Source organism: Glycine soja, chromosome 18 (genome assembly GCF_004193775.1).
Source record: "Glycine soja cultivar W05 chromosome 18, ASM419377v2, whole genome shotgun sequence".
Taxonomy (NCBI): Eukaryota; Viridiplantae; Streptophyta; class Magnoliopsida; order Fabales; family Fabaceae; genus Glycine; species Glycine soja.
Window position 1 is genome coordinate 47,414,530 of NC_041019.1, and position 23,002 is coordinate 47,437,531.

General features: G+C 29.0%; 1 protein-coding gene across 2 annotated transcripts; it reads right to left on the reverse strand.

Moving 5' to 3' along the window:
• Positions 1–3,072: 3,072 nt before the first annotated feature.
• Positions 3,073–6,962, reverse strand: LOC114395000 (MDIS1-interacting receptor like kinase 2-like). 2 transcript variants are annotated; one of them, XM_028356683.1, is made up of 3 exons: positions 6,563–6,957; positions 3,689–5,335; positions 3,073–3,533 (listed from the first exon to the last, which is right to left on the reverse strand). In XM_028356683.1, exons 1-3 carry the CDS (start codon positions 6,951–6,953, stop codon positions 3,202–3,204), a joined length of 2,370 nt encoding a protein of 789 aa, XP_028212484.1. In that variant the 5' UTR covers positions 6,954–6,957; the 3' UTR covers positions 3,073–3,201. The 2 variants fall into 2 exon arrangements, with proteins under 2 accessions (XP_028212484.1, XP_028212483.1); XM_028356682.1 differs by having other exon boundaries at positions 3,689–6,962.
• Positions 6,963–23,002: the final 16,040 nt, after the last annotated feature.

Here is a 23,002-nt window from a genome sequence, read left to right on the forward strand (position 1 = left end):
TAGGAAAATTTTAAATGTAACAAGAAAATTATTTTATAAATAATAAAAATAAATTTTATATTTATGTTTCTTTCTACTTTTCATATTGAACAAATTGGTTTGGCCGAAACAAAGAAACATTTTTTTTTTATTTATAAAGAGATTTTTAGTAAAAAAAATTCAAATAACTTCTATTTTATTTTTTAAGTTTTATGTTTAGTTTTAAATTTTAAAGTTACTTTTAAATCCTATGTGTCTTATCTTCTAATCTATCATATTTGTATCTTATCTTTATTAGATATTAATATTTTTTGTCTTTATTAAATATTTTTTTTTACTTAAATAACATTTTATTTTTATAATATATGGCTATTTTTATTTTAGTTTTCTCATTTTTTTTGTTTTGGTAGCCATTAAATTTTTATTTCATTTTTATTTTTTTTACATTTTCTATTTATGTGATGGAATAATTATCACAAATTGGGAAATAAGTTTATTGCTTAAATAATAGAGATTAAAATAAAAAATAAAAATATGAAAAACTTATACTAAAAAATGCAAATGTATAGAAGTTAAAACAACAATGCTACATATTAAAATAAAATGTGGTTACTCAATATCTAAGATAAGGGTCATTACTCAATATGTTGGATATCCTTTATCTATTTTTATAGATTTTATTTTATCTTTTTAATCTTTTCTATTTTGTATTGTTCATTTTTTTATATATTTTTTAATTTTTTTTCATTTAAACACATTTAGTTATGTACCCCTTAGTAAGTAAAATTTCCTACTTTTTAATTTTTACAAATTGATCATATTAATTTGCATATTTTAAAATTTGACACATTTTTTAAAAAAAATTGTAGGACTGTGATAATTAACAAGCAAATAAAGGGTGGATAAAACTAAAAAATCGAGTTTCCCAATAGTATTTAAAAGGAATTAATGATTTCTTAGAATTTGCTTTTGTAGATGCAACAATATTTACTAAGACAAGAAATGAAGTGATGTGTGATTTATTGAAATCTAGATTTCAACAAAATTATGAGTAATTGGAGTTTCATAGAGAGAGCTCAAGTGATTCATCATCTGACAATGATGATGATTTTGAATATGATGCTAATGTCTCAAGAGCTAATGTTGAAACGAGTGATGATGCTTAAACATACTCCATGTTTCATGACATGCATTATCCACTTAATATGGATGGAGATTATGTGCTTGATAATCCTATGTCTAGTCATGTCAATATCAATGAGGAGCCAAATAAGGATGCCAAAAAGTTTTATAATTTATTGAAAGGCGTTGAACAAAAATTATATCTGGGTTGCCAAAATTTTTACAGGTTATCTTTTATCATTCACCTTTTACAGATTAAATGTCTTTATGGATGGAGCAATATTTCATTCGATTCATTGTTAAAGTTATTAGCTTGCATTAATGATTGTATCTTATATAGAGGAGGCTATGAAAACCTTGATGAATGTCCTATCTGTAAAAAAAGTAGATGACAAGAAAATAAGAAGAAAAACATTGTCCCCAATAAGATAGTTAGTTACTTTCCAATAAAACCAAGACTGCAAAGATTGTTTATGTCTAAGCAAGTTGCAAAAGATATGAAGTGGCATAAGAACAAAAGAGTTGATGATGGAGTTTTAAGGCACCCAATAGACTCTTGGACTTGGAAATCATTTGATGATCAACACATGTTTTTTGCTTCAGATGCATGCAATGTGAGACTTGGCTTATCTTTAGATGGTTTCAACCCTTTCGATATAATGAGCAATAGCTACAGTGTATGTCATGTGATTTTAATTCCTTATAACCTTCCCCCTTGGTTATGTATGAAACAACAAAGTTTTATCTTATCATTGCTTATTTCTGGTCTAAAAGGTCCTGAAAGTGATATTGATTTTTATCTTCAGCCATTAATCGATGACCTAAATGAGTTATGAGATATGGGTATTAAAACTTATGAAGCTTTTTTAAGACAAAATTTTCAGTTGCATGTTGTCTTAATATGGACCATTAATGATTTTCCAGCTTATGGGATGTTATTTGGATGAAGTACTAAATGAGCATTAGCTTGTCCTTGTTGTAACATAGAAACATGCTCTCTTTATTTGAAATTTGATCACAAGCAATGTTACATGGCTCATCGTCGATTTTTACAAGTTGATCACCCTTGGCGTAAGAATAAGAACTCATTTGATAATACTAAGGAGGTAAGGCATGAGCCAAAAACATTGATAGGAGACTATGTGTTAGCACAAGTTGAAAATTTACATGTGATCTTTGGAAAATCTACAATCAAAAGAAAACAAGGTGTAGAGATAAATCACAATTAGAAGAAAAAAGTATATTTTTTGAATTACCATATTGGAGGACAATATTATTGAGACATAATTTATATGTGTTGCACATAGAGAAAAAATTTTGTGTTATCAGAACATTATTGGATATTCCAAGGCAAACAAAAGATACATTGAAGTCTCAATTGGATTTGTGTCATATGAGTCTTAAAAAGCCACTTCATCCTATTGAGAATGGGGATAAGTATTTAATTTCTCCTCGACGATACACATTGTTGAAGGAACAAAAGGTAAAGTTTTGTCAAATCTTAAAGGATGTAAAGTATCCTGATGCTTATGCCTCAAATATAGGTTGATGCATAGATGTAAGTAATTTGAATATCTAGGGACTTAAAAGTCATGATCATCATGTTCTATTTGAGAGAATTGTTCCCTTTCCATAGAGGGATTGCTTCCAAAGGATGCTTGCGATCCATTGGTTGAGTTATCTTTATTCTTTGGAAATTTGTGCTCTAAAGAATTGAACGTGAATGAGTTGAATTGCTTAGAGAAGAACATTGCAATAACTATTTGTAAGTTGGAACACATTTTTCCACCATCATTTTTTGGATTCATGACTCACCTACCAATTCAGATGGCAAATGAGGAAAACTTGGAGGCTTGGTTCAATATTGATGGATGTATCCTATTGAAATGTTACTTTAAATATTTTATTTTTGAAAGGTTACTTTTATATATATATATACATGATGCAATCTTTAGTTAAAACAGAACAAAATTATCTTACAATATAAAAGTAGGTTAAAAAATATTACAACACAAAGTTGTTTGGAGGAGGAAGGGGAGAAAAATTCATGCATATTTGGTAAATTCAATCTTTCGAATATATATACATGACATTGTGGAATTAATACACTAAAGATGACTTTGACATTCCAAGCTCCTTGGCAACTTGCTCCATGGTGGGACGAGAATGAGGGCTTTCAGTCAAGCAAGCAATTGTTGTCTTTGCAATCAAAGCTATCTCTGTAGCCATTTGCTTTATAGGATAAGGGAGGCGTCGGTCTAACTCACCCATCAATGAAGGAATATCAAGTGTTGACGCCATGGCATTTGATGAACATGTCAACAACGAAGTTATAAAATCTCCAGGGTGCTCTCCAAGAAGTATTTCCAATGCTAATACCCCAAAGCTATACACATCGCATTTTTGGTTCACTTCCATTGTGTATGCAAGTTCTGTACCAAATTAAAAGAGCTATCATGCATTAAATAACATTCCTGAAATAAGCATGAAATGCTGATAACTATTTTACGTAATTTTTAGGTAGAAAACTATCAATGAAAACCTACAAAATCATTTTATCCTCGGTATAAAAGTCAAAGGAATTAACCTGGAGCAGCATATCCAAAAGTGCCAACAAATGAGGTCCAATTGGTTGAATTAGGATTAAGAAGCCTGGCTGCTCCAAAATCTGAGACATGAGCCACATACTCCAAATCCAAAACAATATTCTTGCTTGATATATCTCGATGAACAATTGGAGGTGAACAGTCATGATGCATATAAGATAAAGCATTTGCTACACCTTTAATGGCATTAATCCTGGGATCCCAATCAAATGCTATTGCTTGTTCATCATCTTTTAAAATCTTATCAATGCTTCCCTTTTCCAAGAACTCATACACCAAAAATGAGGATTGTGAATGAGAACAAAACCCATATAACTTCACAATGTTACGATGTCGAATGTTTATCAAAGCTTGAATTTCACTTGTGAAAGCTTTAATATTGGACAATTCCCCATTTTGGACTAAATGGAGTTTCTTCACGGCAAGAATTTGACCTGTGTGCAATTTTGCTTTGTAAACACTTCCTTGTCCTCCGACCCCAATGAGATGTTTGTTGTCAAAATCTTCTGTGGCTTCAACTATGTTCTCATACACTATTTTTCCATCAAAACTCCATATTGCAAATAGATTCCGAACTGGTGATTCTTCATCCTGGTTTTCTTTTGTCTTTGAACTTTGACAAAGATAGTATGAGACCCCAAAGGCTAATAATGCTAGCATTAAAGTGCCCAAACCAATGGGTAAAAACACCAATATGACTTTGTTAGTCTTATGGTTTTGATATTTGTCACCTAATTTTGGGCATGGTTCCAAGCCAGAGACATTGCCACACAAGCCTTTATTATTTCTCAACGCTTCAATTGTAGCATTCTTGAAGAATTGAATGTTTGGAAGTGAACCCTCTAATTGGTTATATGATATATCAACTGATATCAAGCTTACCATCTTGTCGAGGCTGGAGAGATCACCTGAAAGATTATTGTGTGAGAGATTCAATGTTTCTAAGCTTTTCAACTCTCCGAGCGTTGGTGGTATTGTTCCACTCAAAATGTTTCTGCTAAGATCAAGACTTTGGAGATGCTTTAATTTACCAAACTCGGATGGAATACCTTCCCTAAAATTATTTTGGCTCAAATTCAAATGTAATAACTTGACCAAATTGCCAAGTTGATTTGGAATTAAGCTAGCAAAATAATTTGCTCCAAGGTCTAAGGTTTCAAGATCTTGCAATGATGCTATTTGTATAGGGACATTTCCAGAAAGATTATTGTTATTGATAGAAAGATCGAACAAGTAGGTCAAATTACCAAAATCTTCTGGAATGCCTCCTGTCAAATGGTTTGAAGACAGGTGAAGTACATGTAACTTGGTTGCCTGACTTAGCTCTGGTGGAATACTGCCTGATAAATTATTGTTGGAGATTTTGAGGCTTGTGAGATTATAGCACTTTCCCCAGTTTTGGGAAAGATGGCCATACAAATTATTTTCACTCAGGTTGATGTAATCCAGATGCGGATAAACACCAAAATCATGTGTTATATTTCCTGTCAGCTGGTTTTGTTCAAGCCTAACCCTTGTAAGGCTGGAGCAGTTCTTCAAACTCTTTGGTACTGGGCCCGTGAAAAAGTTAACATCAGCAGCAAACCGAGTCAACTTTCCACTATAGCAAATGTTGTGAGGTAAATGACCTGTGAAATAATTATCAGATAATTGCAAAATTTCCAGGTTGGTAAGCTTGTTCATTTCTATTGGAAGGTTTCCACTGAACTTATTTGAGAATAAAACAAGAGAGGTGAGCTTTGTCAAGTTACCAATAGTGGAAGGAATTGATCCAGAGAGTTTGTTTTTTTCAAGGCGAATCGAGTCCAAATTGACCAAGTTACCTATGGAAGATGGGATTGGCCCAGAGAGATTATTATCTACCAATTGGATTGTGACAAGAGAATGGAGTTTTCCCACTTCACTGGGAATGGAACCAGATAGATGATTGGCATAAGCATAAAAATGGGTTAAATTTCTCAGATTTCCAATTGTAGAGGGAATTGTACCTGAGAAAGAGTTACTGGACAAATCAAGTTGAAGCAAATTTGTCATCATTCCAATTTCTTGAGGAATGGGACCTGAAAGATTATTGTTTGAAAGAATTAAATTGTTCAAGTTGTGTAACTTCCCAATTTCCTGAGGAATGGAACCTGAAAGATTATTGTTTGAAAGCTGTAGATCGTTCAAGTTGAGTAACTTCTCAATTTCCCGAGGAATGGAACCAAAAAGACCATTGTCTTGAAGCCATAATTCTGTCAAGTTGACTAGCTTCCCAATTTCCACAGGAATGTGGCCAAATATTTGGTTCTCTTGAACATGTAGAATCTCTAGGTTTTGCAACTTCCCGATTTCTTGAGGAATAGAACCATTAAAGTTATTTGTTCCAAGCCAAAAATACTTTAAGTTTGACAATTTCCCAATTTCACGAGGAATATGTCCATAAAAATTGTTGTGTGTAAGATCTAGATATGACAAATTGGTCAACTTTCCTATAGAAACTGGGATCGCCCCTGTGAGATTACAATTCCAAAGAGAAAGATATGACAAGAAGGATAGGTTTTCAATAGAATTTGGGATAGTACCTGTGAGATTGACAAATTCAATAATAAGCTCTCTCAAATTCCTTAATGCACCTATTTCTTGAGGAATAGAACCATTGAAAGCATTATGTGCCAAATCTAAAACACGAAGACTGACCAACTGAGTTATTTCAGATGGAATTTGTCCAGAGAAGTGATTGTCACTTAAATCAAGATGAGTGAGTTTTGACAACACCCTAATTTGGGGAGGAATACTTCCTTTCAAGGAGTTATTACTCATATCTAGAGTGAGGATGTTTGGAAGTGATGAAAAATTGAGAGTTTGAAGCATACCGCTTAATCCAACGTGTGTAAGATTTATGCTGGAGACGGATTTGGTGTGGTCACAAGCAATTCCAAGCCAATTGCAAGGAGTATTGCCACCCCATGAAGATAGCAAAGCCTGACTTTGGTTGTCAAGGCTGGTTTTCCACTTCAACAAAGCATTTGCTTCAGTTTGTTGTAATGTGAGTGATGCAGAGGATGGTATAGTTGCATGGCGAGAAGTGGCCATAGTGAATGCACAAAACAACATTACAATCAGAAGAAGCCAAAATGATGGAAGCTTCATGGATTGAAGGGTAGGAAATATGAACATCATTGGTGGTATTGGGTATTCAACAATCAATGATTGTCTAATACAATCAAAGATATGGTTTCCGAGATTGGTATGAAGTTTATGCATGCAAATGAGACGTTGCACATATTTATTTGCAAAAAGTCAGAGACACTAGAACCTTAGTCAAGAAAGGTGTGCTAAACTGCAAATCTATTTTAAATGAACATCTGTTCTATATTTGGACTCTTGACCATTCCCTCTCCTGTAGGGACTCTTCGGATAGCAATGATTTGCGATTAATTTTTAAAATGGGGTGTTTATCATTTGCGTAATCTCGTGTGCCCGGTATTGCCGTTAAATTGATTCTACATGATTTTAGATTTCATTATGTAATCTCATTTGCAAGATTTGTGGTTAAGTTATTAACTCAGGTTTAAAATTTCATCAGTAAAAAAAAGAAGAGTTTTAAAATTTCAAACGATAAAATCATTAACCCCATACCCAAGTGAGCCCCATCTATGATAATCCATGCTAAAAATACAGTTAATAGTAACAGCTAACGAGAGATTGAAAAGTCTGCCTCTTTTTTAAGTAAAAAGAGGTGGCCTCCTCTTTCCAATGCAAAAGAATAATATTAATATACTTTTGGAAGTGCTCAGAATCTTGATATGGAATGCACGTGTAGTGTTTACTGAAAAAGAAAAAAATGGGCTCGATTTCCGATAGATTCGTAGACCTCCGTCAGCTGGATGTTCCAATCACAGTTTCCGACAAATTTCAAAGACTTCTGCTATTGCTTGAAGGTTCTCCGTATATTGCATATTGACTTTGCTGAGTCTACTGAAGAAGACATTTTATGTAGGTATCCTATCTAAGTATCCATAGTTTTTCTTTGGGGATTTTTTAAGTAAGTCTTTTCTTTCAACTTAAACATTTAATCTCCTCCACCCAGCAACTCTATAAATCTACTATTTACTCAATATCCTTACATTTAACAATAATTTATTTATTGACAAAACTGATGCAATTAAAATATACAATATGACAGTATATTAATAATTATATATTTTATTTTAAAATATATTTTAATTTGAGTTTTATACGTTTTTATTCTATGATATAATTATATACTACAATATTAAATTTGATATATTATAAGAAAAAATAGATTGATCACCTATCTTTATGATATATTTCGAGTATTAATAATTAGATTATATTTGAAATAACTTGTTTAAAAAATCATGGATAAATCCAAAAAAGCTTATCTTTTCTAAGTTATTTTCAACTGAAACATCGAAATGACTGAATATTTGTTATTTAGTGACATATTTGAAGCATGTTGCGCATAGTTGATTAGACTAATAATATGTTTGAATTAAATTTTTGGTAAAAAATAATTAATTTATTTTTTCATGATAAAGTTAAAGCAATAAAGAGTTCTGTATTCATTACAAATAATAATAGAATCCGTAATAACTTTTTTCCAGCAACAATTATGTTGTTGGCAAAGATACACATTTAGTAATGATGTTTGATTGTTGTTGAGATAAAATTTACCTTTTAACAATAAACAAGTATAGTGAGGAAAACTATAATTATTCCATCAATTAAACTTGTCGCTGCGAATGTTGTTGTACAAAATATTTTTTTATGCCAACATGTGTTATTGTCGTTGAGAAAATTAATACTTCAGCTGGTTTAGTATATTAAATTAGTAAGTTTTCATGTATTTTTAAATATAAATAAAAACTCAATTAATAATCTATTTTTTTTTTTTTTGCAAATATATCTATCCTTAGTTAATAGTTCGTTTTAATGTACATTTTTCTTAAATTAAATTTTAATATTTTATTGTTGTTCAAATAAAAACATTAATAATTTATTATTTAAATTTTATATTTCTTACTTCAACAGAAGAAAAAAGAATAAATAAAATTTTCTCCAAAGATTCTATTTTTCTTATAGATATACTTAAAAGATTTAATTGATAATGAGTTTTGAATTTAGTATATTGGTACAAGATATTTAACTTATTAATAAGATTTTGATCTTGATGTGAAATTTGAGTGGAATTGTTTTGGTAAATATTTTAGGGATAGTTAATTTGAATTATTTTTTTAATAAAAGTTAATTTAAATATTAATAATATGTCAATTTTAAGATTTTAATGGTTGGGAAAAAAATTTAACCCTAAAAAGTAAGGAAGAAATTGCTCATCCAATTTTTTCTCCATTTGCATTACTCCACTTTTCCCAACAGCAACAACATCACAAATAAATATATTATCCTTATTAGTTATTTTCATTTTTTTATTCTTATTTTTCATTTATAACTTCTTAACACGTTCCTCATCATGTAAAAAATGTTCAGTCTTATGATAATGAAATATCTATATTATAAGTCATTTTATTATATATGTACATGAAAAAGTTATTTTAAATTATATATTACTTTAATATGATAAATAATTATTTAATATATGAAATTATTATATAGCTTTTAAATTTAAACAAGGATTAATGGATAAGTACTGATAGAAGAGAGTACACTTCAACAAAAAAAATGAAGAGTTTACATATATTTTTATATAATAATTGTATTTATTAGCTTTTTATTATAATTATCAAGTAGTTTTTTATTTATTTTATATGTGTGTATTTTTTTTTTAAAAATGAAGAAAAAGAAGAAAAAAAATCTCCATTGAAAGCCAAAGCAAGGTAATGAAATATTGATATTTAAAAATAGTGAAGCACATTACAAAGGTTTTGATGTATAAAAATAAAAGGAGAGAGATATGTTTATAGGATTTTTCTTAGAGAAGATAGGGTTACATTTATTGGAGATAAAATCGTGGATTCTGATTATTTGTTTTAAATGTTAGTTATTCTTATTTTACAGGTTGAATTTATTTTTTTTAGTTTTATTCGTTATAAATTTTTAATTGGTTGCCGGTAAGGATGACATATTGGGTTTGTGTAATTGTGTCCATTCAACAATTTCTTTTATTTTTAATTAAAAATCATTTAGTTAAAATTCTAACTTGATATGACAAAAATATGATGTTGTTGGACAAAAGAACTATAAAGGAGTAAATTCTTATTAGTTAAGTTAGAAGATTTTATCTTCATAATTTGTTTTCTTTTAATAACCTTAAATTTAAATGTTTAGATTTTCAAATCAATTTGATAATTACTAACTATTGAACATTTTCAAATCAATTTTTTGATAATAATAAATTTAACGGTCTCTTGTTGGATCGGTGGGTCTCTAATTGAACTGTACTCTTTATCATAAGTTTTATTTTAAAATTATTATTATTATTATTATTATGAGCAAAAATGTTAGCATAAAGGTATCTTTTTTTATAAAAAAAAAATCAAAGGAATTCTGGTTCGAACCCGCCCAATAAGCATTTGGAGTATTAATATTTAATTTATTTTTAGTAACAACAGTGTGACTAATTTAAATTTATAATTATATAAAATTATATAAAAATTATCTAAAGATTTCAGATTTAAATGTATAAGGATTTTCTCTAAAACTTCTATACTTTTGTTAATATATAGAGATAAAGATATATATGAGTTTTTTTTTTTTTTGAAAATAGTAAATATCTATGAGATAACCTTTATCAATGAGTAAAAAATTATAATTTCACATCTATAAATACAACTAATCCCATCTTCACTGTCCACTATTTTTTCTTAACTTTAATATTCACTTCCTTTCTTTCTTGAGTTTAATGTTTATGTTCTCCTCATCCCCAATAATATAAAAGCAATGATTCATTCAAGCGATAATAGGTGCACATAGGTTTTTATGTTTATTAAAATGAACTAGTTATTATGAAATCACTACAAAAGGATATTTAATGTATGTTATAAAAATTTGTTTGGTGATGAATTGAAATTGTACGTGCAGAGATTCACGCATCAACCTAGGACTCAAACATCCTTGCTAAAGTTCAATCACGTCTCATAGAGATTCTTGTTCTGTAGATACCTTCTTTTTTGTTTTCCTCTTTTTATTTAATATATATATATATATATATATATATATATATATATATATATATATATATATATATATATCTTGCTAACTAGTTTAAGTTAATTATCAATTCCTATAACCATCTTCATAAGTTACTATTTTATCCCTATAACTACTTTCACAATTTACACACTTACTTCTATTATCTTTCTTTTCATTTAAGAATAAAAAGTAGTTATTCATAAAAATAAATTATATTTATTTTTCTATTTTTTACGTGTTCATTAATTTATTTGATTTAAGTGACTTTGTAAGCATGTCCAACTAACTCAAATGTAATTGAATTGACTCAATTCAGGTGATAATTTTCATTTTTAGGAGGAGAAAATAAGCACTTTGTGTCTCATTATATTTTTATGTTTTTTAAATTAAAAAAAAGATAATATTAGTGGATGGTTTGTGAAAATAATTATAAGGATATACTAATAATTTGCCTATGTAATTATAAAAATAAAATGGATATAAAAATGAGTATACCAAAAAGTCATATTGCTTGATATAGATTTTTAAAATAAACAATCCATCCAAACTTATCAATATTTATTGATTTAAAAGTTTAATGTCACTAATTATTTCAAGTTTCATATTTACTCCCCAGAAAAAGCTTATTCCTATTTTTTTATTTTTTTTCTTTAAAAATTTAGGTTAATTACAATGGTAGGAAAATTTTAAATGTAACAAGAAAATTATTTTATAAATAAGAAAAATAAATTGTATATTTTTGTTTCTTTCTATTTTTCATATTGAACAAATTGGTTTGGCCGAAACAAAGAAACATTTTTTTATTTATAAAGATATTTTTTAGTAAAAAATATTCAAAATAACTTTTATTTTATTTTTAAAGTTTTATGTTTAGTTTTAAATTTTAAAGTTACTTTTAAATCCTATGTGTCTTATCTTCTAATCTATCATATTTGTATCTTATCTTTATTAGATATTAATATTTTATGTCTTTATTAAATATATTTTTTTACTTAAATAACATTTTATTTTTATAATATATTGCTATTTTTATTTTAGTTTTCTCATTTTTTTTATTTTGGTAGCCATTAAATTTTTATTTCATTTTTATTTTTTAAAATTTTCTATTTATGTGATGGAATAATTATCACAAATTGGGAAATAAGTTTATTGCTTAAATAATAGAGATTAAATAAAAAATATAAAAATGAAAAAATTATACTATAAAATACAAATGTATAGAAGTTAAAACAATAATGCTACATATTAAAATAAAAGGTGGTTACTCAATATCTAAGATAAGGGTCATTACTCAATATGTTGGATATCCTTTATCTATTTTTATAGATTTTATTTTATCTTTTTAATCTTTTCTATTTTGTATTGTTCATTTTTTATATATTTTTTAATCTTTTTTTTTCATTTAAACACATTTAGTTGTACCCCTTAGTAAGTAAAATTTCCTGCTATTTCCTTTTTACAAATTGTTCATATTAATATGCATATTTTAAAATTTGACACATTTTTAAAAGAAATTGTAGGACTGTGATAATTAACAAGAAAATAAAGGGTGGATAAAACTAAAAAATCGAGCTTCCCCATAGTATTTAAAGGGCATTAATGATTCCTTAGAATTTGCTTTTTCCAATTCCAAGAATAAAAACACAATGTGTGCATGTTATAGATGCAACAATATTTACTAAGACAAGAAATGAAATGATGTGTGATTTATTGAAATCTAGATTTCAACAAAATTATGAGTAATTGTAGTTTCATGGAGAGAGCTCAAGTGATTCATCATCTGACAATGATGATGATTTTGAAGATGATGCTAATGTCTCAAGAGCTAATGTTGAAACGGGTGATGATTCTTAAACATACTCCATGTTTCATGACATGCATCATCCACTTAATATGGATGGAGATTATGTGCTTGATAATCCTATGTCTAGTCATGCCAATATCAATGAGGAGCCAAATAAGGAGGCCAAAAAGTTTTATAATTTATTGAAAGGCACTGAACAAAAATTATATCCGGGTTGCCAAAAATTTTCCAGGTTATCTTTTATCATTCAACTTTTCTAGATGAAATGTCTTTATGGATGGAGCAATACTTCATTCGATTCATTGCTAAAGTTATTAGTTGAAGCTTTTTTCCAAGGGAATGTGCTTCCTAACTCAACGTATGATTTTCAAAAGATTATTAAGGATCTTGAACCTGATTATGTTAAGATAGATGCTTGCATTGATGATTGTATCTGATATAGAGGAGGCTATGAAAGCCTTGATGAATGTCCTATTTGTAAGAAAAGTAGATAGTTAGAAAATAAGAAGAAAAACAATGTCCCGAAAAAGATAATTCGTTACTTTCCAATAAAACCAAGACTGCAAAGATTGTTTATGTCTAAGCAAGTTGCAGAAGATATGAAGTGGCATAAGAACAAAAGAGTTGATAATGGAGTTTTAAGGCACCCAACAGACTCTTTGACATGGAAATCATTTGATGATCAACACATGTTTTTTGCTTCAGATGCATGCAATGTGATACTTGGCTTATCTTTAGATGGTTTCAACCCTTTCGATATAATGAGCAATAACTAAATTGTATGGCATGTGGTTTTAATTCCTTATAATCTTCCCCCTTGGTTATGTATGAAACAACAAAGTTTTATCTTATCATTGCTTATTTCTAGTCCAAAAGGTCCTGAAAGTGATATTGATGTTTATCTTCAGCCATTAATTGATGACCTAAATGAGTTATAGGATATGGGTATTAAAACTTATGATGCTTTTTTAAGGCAAAATTTTCAGTTGCATGTTGCCTTTATATGTACCATTAATGATTTTTCAGCTTATGGGATGTTATTTGGATGAAGTACTAAAGGAGCATTAGCTTGTCCTTGTTATAACATATAAACATGCTCTCTTTATTTGAAATATGGTCACAAGCAATGTTACATGGCTCACCATCGATTTTTATAGGTTGATCACCCTTGGCGTAAGAATAAGAACAACTCATTTGATAATACTAAGGAGGTAAGCCATGCACCAAAAACATTGATAGGAGACGATATGTTAGCACAAGTTGAAAATCTACATGTGATCTTTGGAAAATCTACAATTAAAAGAAAACAAGGTGTAGAGATAAATCACAATTAGAAGAAAAAAGTATATTTTTTGAATTACCATATTGGAGGACAATATTATTGAGATATAATTTAGATGTGATGCACATAGAGAAAAAAATTTGTGTTGTCAAAATATAATTGGATATTCTAGGGCAAACAAAAGATACATTGAAGTCTCGATTGGATTTGCATCATATGGGTCTTAAAAAGCCACTTCATCCTATTGAGAATGTGGATAAGTATTTAATTTCTCCTGAACGATACACAGTGTTGAAGGAAGAAAAGGTAAAGTTTTGTCAAATCTTAAAGGATGTAAAGTATCTTGATGCTTATGCCTCAAATATAGGTTGATGCATAGATGTAAGTAATTAGAATATCTAGGGACTTAAAAGTCATGATTATCATGTTCTATTTGAGAGTATTGTTCCCTTTGCCATAAAGGGATTGCTTCTAAGGGATGCTTGCGATCCACTGGTCGAGTTATCTTTATTCTTTGGAAATTTGTGCTCTAAACAATTGAACATGAATGAGTTGAATTGCTTAGAGAAGAAAATTGCAATAACTATGTGTAAGTTGGAACACATTTTTCCACCATCATTTTTTGGATTCATGACTCACCTACCAATTCACTTGGCAAATGAGGTAAAACTTGGAGGCTTAGTTCAATATCGATGGATGTATCCTACTGAAAGGTTAGTTTAAATGATTTTTTTTTCAATGCTTACTTTCCTATTTTACTTCTCAATATCATTAGTTTTACTTTGTTTATTGTCAACTCTTTGCATGTACTAAAAGGTTATGTGCATAATAAAGCACGCCCAGAAGGTTCCATTGCAAAAGGATATGTGGCTGAAGAATGTATGACATTTTGTGCTAGATATTTGGTTGGTATGGATTCTAGATTGAATCAAGCAGATAGATATATGGAATGTGCAAGTGTTGATTGCAATGGTTTGTTAGTGTTTAAGAACAATGGTCGATCTGTTGGATCAAGTGGCCTCGGAATAATTAAGAGGGGGGGGTTGAATTAATTATTAATGTGTCTTGACTAATTAAAATTTATCCTTCTTAATATTACTAGATTCAATTAGGCTTTACTACTAAGTTATGAGAAAGTAAAGAACAGAACCAAATAAATAGACAAATGTAAAGCGAAAATAAAAAGTACACAGCGGAAAAATAAAGAGTGTATGGAAGAAAAAGACAAGCACAAGATTTATACTGGTTCGGTCACAACCTGTGCCTACGTCCAATCCCCAAGCAACCACCGGTTCTTGAGATTTCCAATAACCTTGTGAAATCCTTTACAAGCAAAGATCCACAATGGATGTACCCTCCCTTATTCTCTTTGAACAACCAAGTGGATGTACCCTCCACTTGAACTGATCCACAAGAGATGTACCCTCTCTTGTTCTCAGTATTTCAACCCAAGTAGATGTACACTCTACTTGTACCACAAAGGATGTACCCTCCAATGTGTTAAGACAAAGAATTCTTAGGCAGTTAGTCCCTTGAATCTTTGTAAGGGGAAACAAAAGATATATCAGGCGGTTAGTCCTTTGAAATCTTTTGTTTAAAGGGATGAGGAAGAATCAAAAGAATTCTCAGGTGGTTAGTCCTTTGAATCTTTTGGCAAGAGGGAGAAGGAAGAATCAAAATAATTCTCAGGCGGTTAGTCCTTTGAATTCTTTTGGCAAGAGAGAAGGAATGAAGAAAAAGAATAGCACAAGTTTTTTGGCCAATGAACTTTTCTTGAATAAAGAAAGTATTGAACAAAAACTCTTAGAAGAATACTTTGAATGAATGAAAGAAATCTGAAAGTTCTCTCTGTAAAATTCGTGCCATGGTCACATATTTATAGCCAATTGATGGCTCTTGAAAAAACAAGTTAAAAGTTGTGACTCTTGGCAATTTCTTCAAAACTAGTCACTTTTTAAAAGTTGTGACTCTTTTGAAAACTAGTCACTTTAAAAGTTGTGATTCTTTTGAAAACTAGTCACTTAAAGGTTGTGACTTTTGAAAAAATCTTCAAAAACAAGTCACTTTAAGAATTGTGACTTTTGGTAATTTATTTTTTCAAAATAAGTCACTGGTAATCGATTACCATCATAGTGTAATTGATTACACATCAACAGATGTGACTCTTCATGTTTAAATTTAAAAATCAAAACGTTTAGAAATACTGGCAATCGATTACAAGTATTATGTAATCGATTACACAAGTTTGAAATGATTTGAAAATGTTTTATCATAAGTTGTGACTCTTGAAATTTGAAATCTAACATTTTAAAACATTGGTAATCGATTACAGCTTTGTAAATCAGTTTGAAAAGAATGTTGGCTACTGGTAATCGATTAATGCCTTCTGGTAATCGATTACTAGAGAGTAAAACTCTTTGGTAAAAGATTTTTCTTTTTGAAAAATTCTCTTGATCAAAATTGTGCTATTCAATATTTTGAAAAAAATCTTTTTATACTTATCTTAATGGTTCTTGAAGTTCTTGCATATCTTGAGTCTTCTCTTAAAACTTCACTTGAATTTTGATTCTTGATTGAACGACTCTTTGATTCTTGAAACTTGTTTGATTGAACAACTCTTTGATTCTTGAAACTTGCTTGACTCTTGATTTTTGATTTGAGTCTTTGGCATCATCAAAATAAACTTGGAAAGCTTTGCTTCCACACGATCTATTGGAAGGAATTTTGGGAAAACTATGAACTCTTTTGAAATTCAACAAGCTCATTTTTACATATTACAAAATTGTGCAGAAGTTTTACCTTGGATAAAGTAAGTATCTTCACTCTTAGTTATTACTAAAAAATTAATTACAATTTATATGAATTTAATATACTTAATATTTTATAAAGACTTTGTAGGGAGCATATGTGAAAGTTGAGAAATGAAAACCATAGGAATATGGACAACAGACACAAAGATTTCCCAGCTTAAGGATTTTTTTACTTGAAATATGTCACTTAAGAGTTCAGACTTGATTTCGAAAACCAAATTAGTGTGAATTGGTCTGATTTAAGATAAACTATACGAGAAAAAAACACTAAAGTCGCCAGGCCTAACAAAACAAGTTTAATGAGAGATAAGCAGAGAGCGCTTTCAATTAAAAATAGTATGACGGATGAAAAGTTGGATCTAATGCTAAAGCTAACCTCCCATGGCAGACATGGTTTGAAATTATTACTTGATTTAGAATCTCTTTATATTATACTAAGATTTTCTTTCAAAACCTTTTTACACATGAAAAAGAAATGGATAATACTAATGTTAATTTGGTAAGTGTTGTGAAATTGACTTTATTAGGAACATTTTAATGTGTCATAGTTAATTGAGTGTTGCTAGAAACCTCGTATGTAGTAACATTCTTTATTTTTCTTTAGTTAATCACTATATGGATTTGCATATGTTGGTTTCGATTCCTTTATGATTCAGAAGAGTTGTTTGACACAGGTTGTTTTAATATTGATGATAAGGAAGTAAACATGAAGGGGAGTACTCAAACTATGTCACTTCAATGGGATTAAAAATTAGAGTGCAACACCTAATTATAAGTATAGTTTGTGTTAGTCATAGGTTATTGGAGCTTCTTTACCTAAAGCACCACATGGTATGATAGTTACTGTCATTGGATTACTGTTGGAGGTGTGAATCTGGTATTCTAGATAATGGTCATATAGAAGGTAGTTCTCTAACATTGAGTACTACTTTTAGTTTTTCTATTCATATATAAATTACTCATGGTATAATACTTAGAATTAGGTTGTAAGTTATATCAAATTTAGCTTAAATAATTCAGTAATCCTTGCATGTGTGTGTCACTGCAAAATTCAAATCATGGTGACAACAAAATTAAATGGTAACTGACTCGCTGCCATTTAAATGATAAGTAATAGAGTTATGTGTATAACATGGTGCAATCTTAAGTTAAAACAGAACAAAATTATCTTACAATATAAAAAGTAGGTAGACCCAAATCATGTGTATAACCAATTATATGATATTTGATCAAGTTGAGCATCATTCTATTGTTCTGCAAAGTAATTGACAGTAGGTAGACCCAAATCAAATTTGAAATGAAAAACTTGATGAACTGCAAAGTAACTGACAGTAGCAACAAAAACTTGAGGAACTTCATTCACGATATTTCTTCAGCAAAACAACACTTATAATATCAGAAGATGCTACTACAAATTTTTTCTAAAATATATTTCCTCTAAAACTAACATTATAATTAAAATTGAAAAACCTAACAACACAATGTTTGTTAATTTTCTCATTTTCTTCTGCAATGCTTCAATTTGTTGGTTCAAATCAGCCACTATCATTAATTCTCTTGTGATAGAAGAAGGATTAGAAACTTGGTTTTCTTCTTCAACCCATTGAAAAAATTGATACTTATCTGGGTCTATTTGGAGCAATGCACAAGTATAGAGTAACCTTTCTGGGTTCCTCCTTGTTCTTGCAGTTCGAATAGCTACACGTCTTCCATGGTGGCATTGACAAATGGTTCTACCAGAAAATGCAGAAGAACTGCCACTTGCAGACATGGAGAAATCAAAGCCCATTAGGAAGAAGAGGGAGTAAGGGGAGGAAAAAGATGGAGCGAGGGGGACAAATAAGACCAAGGAGAAACACACACACTTAAGACTCCACCATGTTGGAATTGAGAGGAGAGAAGCTTTAGAAACCCTAATTTGAGGAAGAAGAAGCAAGTGAAGAAGAAAATATTTGACAACTTTTTAAATTTTGCATCAAAGTCCAGCCTATGTGTTACAATCTGGGACAATTTGCCATGTTGGATAGTCTATGTGGCACTAAAATTGCCAACAATTCACCTCACTAATGACGTTACTTTTAAATTTAATGGCAAAGACTATTTTGCAAAACTTATGCATAGACAGAGACTATTTTTTACATTTCAAAAAGATAGGGACTAATTTGCAAAAGGGGTCAAAAGTCAGGGACCAAAATTCCTATTTACTCTAAAAAAGAATAAGGAATGGTATTTCATAAAAAAAAATTGAGAGTTGCTTATGCGTGTTAGAACCATGCACGTCTATTACAAACACGAAAACCTTTAATTGAGTGTATTAAAACTAAAGTAACTTTTTAATTATTTATTTTTCTTTCAGAATATGAGTTATATTTGTTATATTTTTTTATTTAGAAAAAAAGTGGATTTATATTTTTTAGGAAAAAAAGGGAAATTTATATTTTTTTAGTTTTCTAGGTCGACAAAGAATTTATCCTCACTCATATATATCCTCATGTACAATGAAGAAATCAGACTTACATAGTTCTTTAGGTAAAAAAGAGTTGTGTGTTGGGTTGATTTTATTCTTTTGAAATATTTGTTTTAATTACGTGACAAAGAGTCCTTAAAGGCATTGGACCTTGAAACAACGTTAAATTTTAAGAAAACAACAGAGAGAATCGCTTAAGAAATTGGACCTTCAAGCGATCTCGAGTAATGTGCAATTTTTATGGAGAAAAAGGAAAATTGAGAGATTATTTGTTTGCAGAGAAAAGAGAGAATCTCAAGTATACTTTGTAAAGTCAAGCAAGTCGAATACCCAACATAACTTTCACGAAATTTTTCTCACATGTTATTGTGACAACACCAAGCAAGTCGGAGACTCGGTATGAAGTGCACAAAATGTGAAAAAAATATTTTGGATTTGTAATAAACTTTGCAAAGTAAAGCAAGTCGGAGACCCAACATGACATTCACAAAATTTACTTACGTTATTGAAACACCACCAAACAAGTTGGAGACCCAGCATGGAGGGCATGGAATGTGGGAAAAAAAAAATGGGTTTGTGGTAAACTTTGTGAAGTTGGAAATCCAACATGACATTCGTTAAATTTACACTCATGTTTATTAAAAACACCACTAAGTAAGTCGGAGATCCAACATGGAGTGCACGGAATGTAAGCACATACTAAAGAGTACTAACATAGAATTTCAAAATGATTAACATAACATTAAGTAATCAATAGACAATGCTTGCACAAATAAATCGAATGAAAATAGAAAGTGATAGAATAAAAGGGTAATACACTTAGTAATTAATGGTACAAAGTTAAATGTGGTGTAAACAACAATTTTTACTTTATTTGGTCTATGCATGAAAGGAGTGGGGTGTGTATATAATGGAGGTGTGACTAGTGGTATTTATTTTATGCACAATTATTTTTTTGAAAACTGGGTTGGGCCCAAAATGAAAGAAAAAAATATATATGTGAAAAGGTGGTGTTAATAGCAATCTTTATTTTATTTTTTCTTTTTTCATTTTTTCATTTTTTTTGTTTTTTATTATAAAAAAGATGGGAAACAAACATTTAAACACAAAAAATTCAACCAAGGGTTCACCAACGAGTTAAAACGAATCAAATAGAAGACCTAAAGAAAGAGGAGAAGGGAGGGAAGGGAAAGTGAAGGAAAGAAGAAAAAAAGAGATGAAAAGAAAGGAATAAGTGGATATTATGAAATCTCTCTTCCTTTCTTGACTAGAGTGTCAAACAACCCAATGCAATGGGCTTCTTTCGCCTCCTTAGAATTTGTGTCTCTTCTTGTTCTCTATGTGTTTTTCTTGTGTTTGTGTAATTCTTTTCTTATATGTAGTCGTGTTCATATTTCTTCATTTTATAGTGTTCATTCTCCTTTTATTCTCCTTATTTTTGTCCTTTTTATTATTATTTTTTATTCTTCCTTTCCTTTTTTTTTTTCTCTTTTTTTCCTTATTTATGTTTCATTTCTTTCTTTTTTTTCTTTTTCATGTTCTCTTTCTTTCCTTTTTTTTTTCTTTTTTTATTCCAATTTTTCATTTTGTTCTTACTTTCCTTTTTTTGTTCTTTTTCCTGTTTCTTTTTATTCTTCCTTTCCTTTTTTTCTTTTTTTTGTGTTCTTTCTTTCCTTTTTTTCAATTTTTAAATAATTTATCTGAACAAAATTAAGGTTTGGCATTTGCAAAATAAAATTGAATTATTATTATTTTTATTTTAATACAAAACTTTCATTTTTATCACTAAAAAGTTGTTTTTTCTATTATCCTACTATAGTTGAATGTTGGATAATTTTAATTAACAAAAATCAATCAAATCTAAACTATGGTGACAAACTAACAAGTTATTTTTGTAAAAAAAAAAAAATTAACAAGTTTAGTTTGCATCAAATAAGTGCCATTTTAATTTGTTTTATTAACAAATAAAAAATTTATAAGTTTATATTATTTTTAGTCATAGTTTCAAATCCATTCTTAAAATAAATAGTTACAAAATTATATATTTGTGGGTATATGCTATCTATAATCATGATTCTAAATTCATCACTAAAATAAATAGTGATAGAAATACCAAAAAAAAATATAGTTAGATGATAATTATATCTATGATTTATCACATGTCTCTATGTATAAGTTACCTATATGCATACTTTTAAATCTACCGCTGAAACAAATAGTGTGTAAATCAAACATTTATAATGATTGTCATTAAAAGTGTCTCTAGGTATATGAGAAATTTCTTGTATTGTAAGTTTTACCTACACTAATTGACCATAAACATAAGTTTTTTGGAGTTTTACCTACATAAAGTAATTGTAGATGGAAGTCATTTTTAGTTTTAATGAATTTACCTATACCAAATAATGGTAGGTAGAAGTTGTTGAGATTTACCTACAATTAAGTTATCAGTTGCATGTAGAAGTAATTTTAAATTTTACCTACAGCAATTCATGATTGTGGGCAAAAAGAGTCCGTAGGCATATCTCATTTTTCTTTTAGAGATCCAAAATGAAATAGACAAGTTTTAGTATTTTAATTACTTAAAAAATCACGGATAAACCCAAAAAAAGTTTATCTTTTCCAAGTTATTTTTAGTCGAAACATCGGAATGACTTTCTGAGTATTTGTTATTTAGTGGCATATTTAAAGCATGTTGCGCCGTAGTTGATTAGACTAATAATATGTTTGGATTAAATTTATGGTGAAAAATAATTAATTTATTTTTTCATGATAAAGTCAAAGCAATAAAGAGTTGTGTATTCATTACAAGATTAAGTTGTTGGCAAAGATAGGCATTTAGTAATGATGCTTGATTGTTGTTGGGATAAAATTTACCTTTTAACAACAAACAAATATAGTGAGGAAAACTATATTTATTCCAGCAACCAAACTTGTCGTTGCCAATGTTGTTGTGAAAAATATTTCTTTATGCCAACATGTTTGTTGTATTTGTGAAAAATACAATTTAATGGCAACAACATTCACAATCACGGTAAAAAGTTATTTTTATTTTACAGGTTGAATTTATTTGTTTTTGTTTTATTCATTATAAATTTTTAATTGGTTGCCCGTAAGGACGATATATTGGGTTTGTGTCCATTCAAGAATTTCTTTCATTTTTAATTAAAAATCATTTAGTTAAAATTCTAACTTAATATGACAAAAATATGATATTGTTGGACAAAAAATGACAAAAGAGTAAATTCTTATTAGTTAAGTTAGAAAATTTTATCTTCATAATTTGTTTTCTTTTAATAATGTTAAATTTAATTGTTTAGATTTTCATATCAATTTCATAATTACTAACTATTGAACATTTTCAAATCAATTTTTTAATAACAATAAATTCAACGGTCTCTTGTTGAACCCGTGGGTCTCTGATTGAATTATATGAACTGGTGTATTATTATTATTATTATGAGCAAAAATGTTAGCATAGAGGTAACTTTTTTTATAAAAAAAATCAAAGGGATTCAGGTTCGAACCCACCCAATAAGCATTTGGAGTATTAATATTTAATTTATTTTTAGTAACAACTGTATGACTAATTTAAATTTATAATTATATAAAATTATATAAAAAATTATCTAAAGATTTCTCATTCAAATGTATAAGGATTTTCTCTAAAAACTTCTTTACTTATGTTAATATATAAATATAAAGATATATATGATTTTTTTTGAAAAAGTAAATATCTTTATCAATGAGTAAAAAATCATAATTTCACATCTATAA

Coding starts and splice junctions, on each gene's coding strand:
- LOC114395000 (XM_028356682.1), bottom strand. CDS start 6,953: ATGCATAAACTTCATACCAATCTCGGAAACCATATCTTTGATTGTATT. Junction 3,534..3,688: donor TTTTGGATATGCTGCTCCAG/GTTAATTCCTTT, acceptor AATTTGGTACAG/AACTTGCATACACAATGGAA.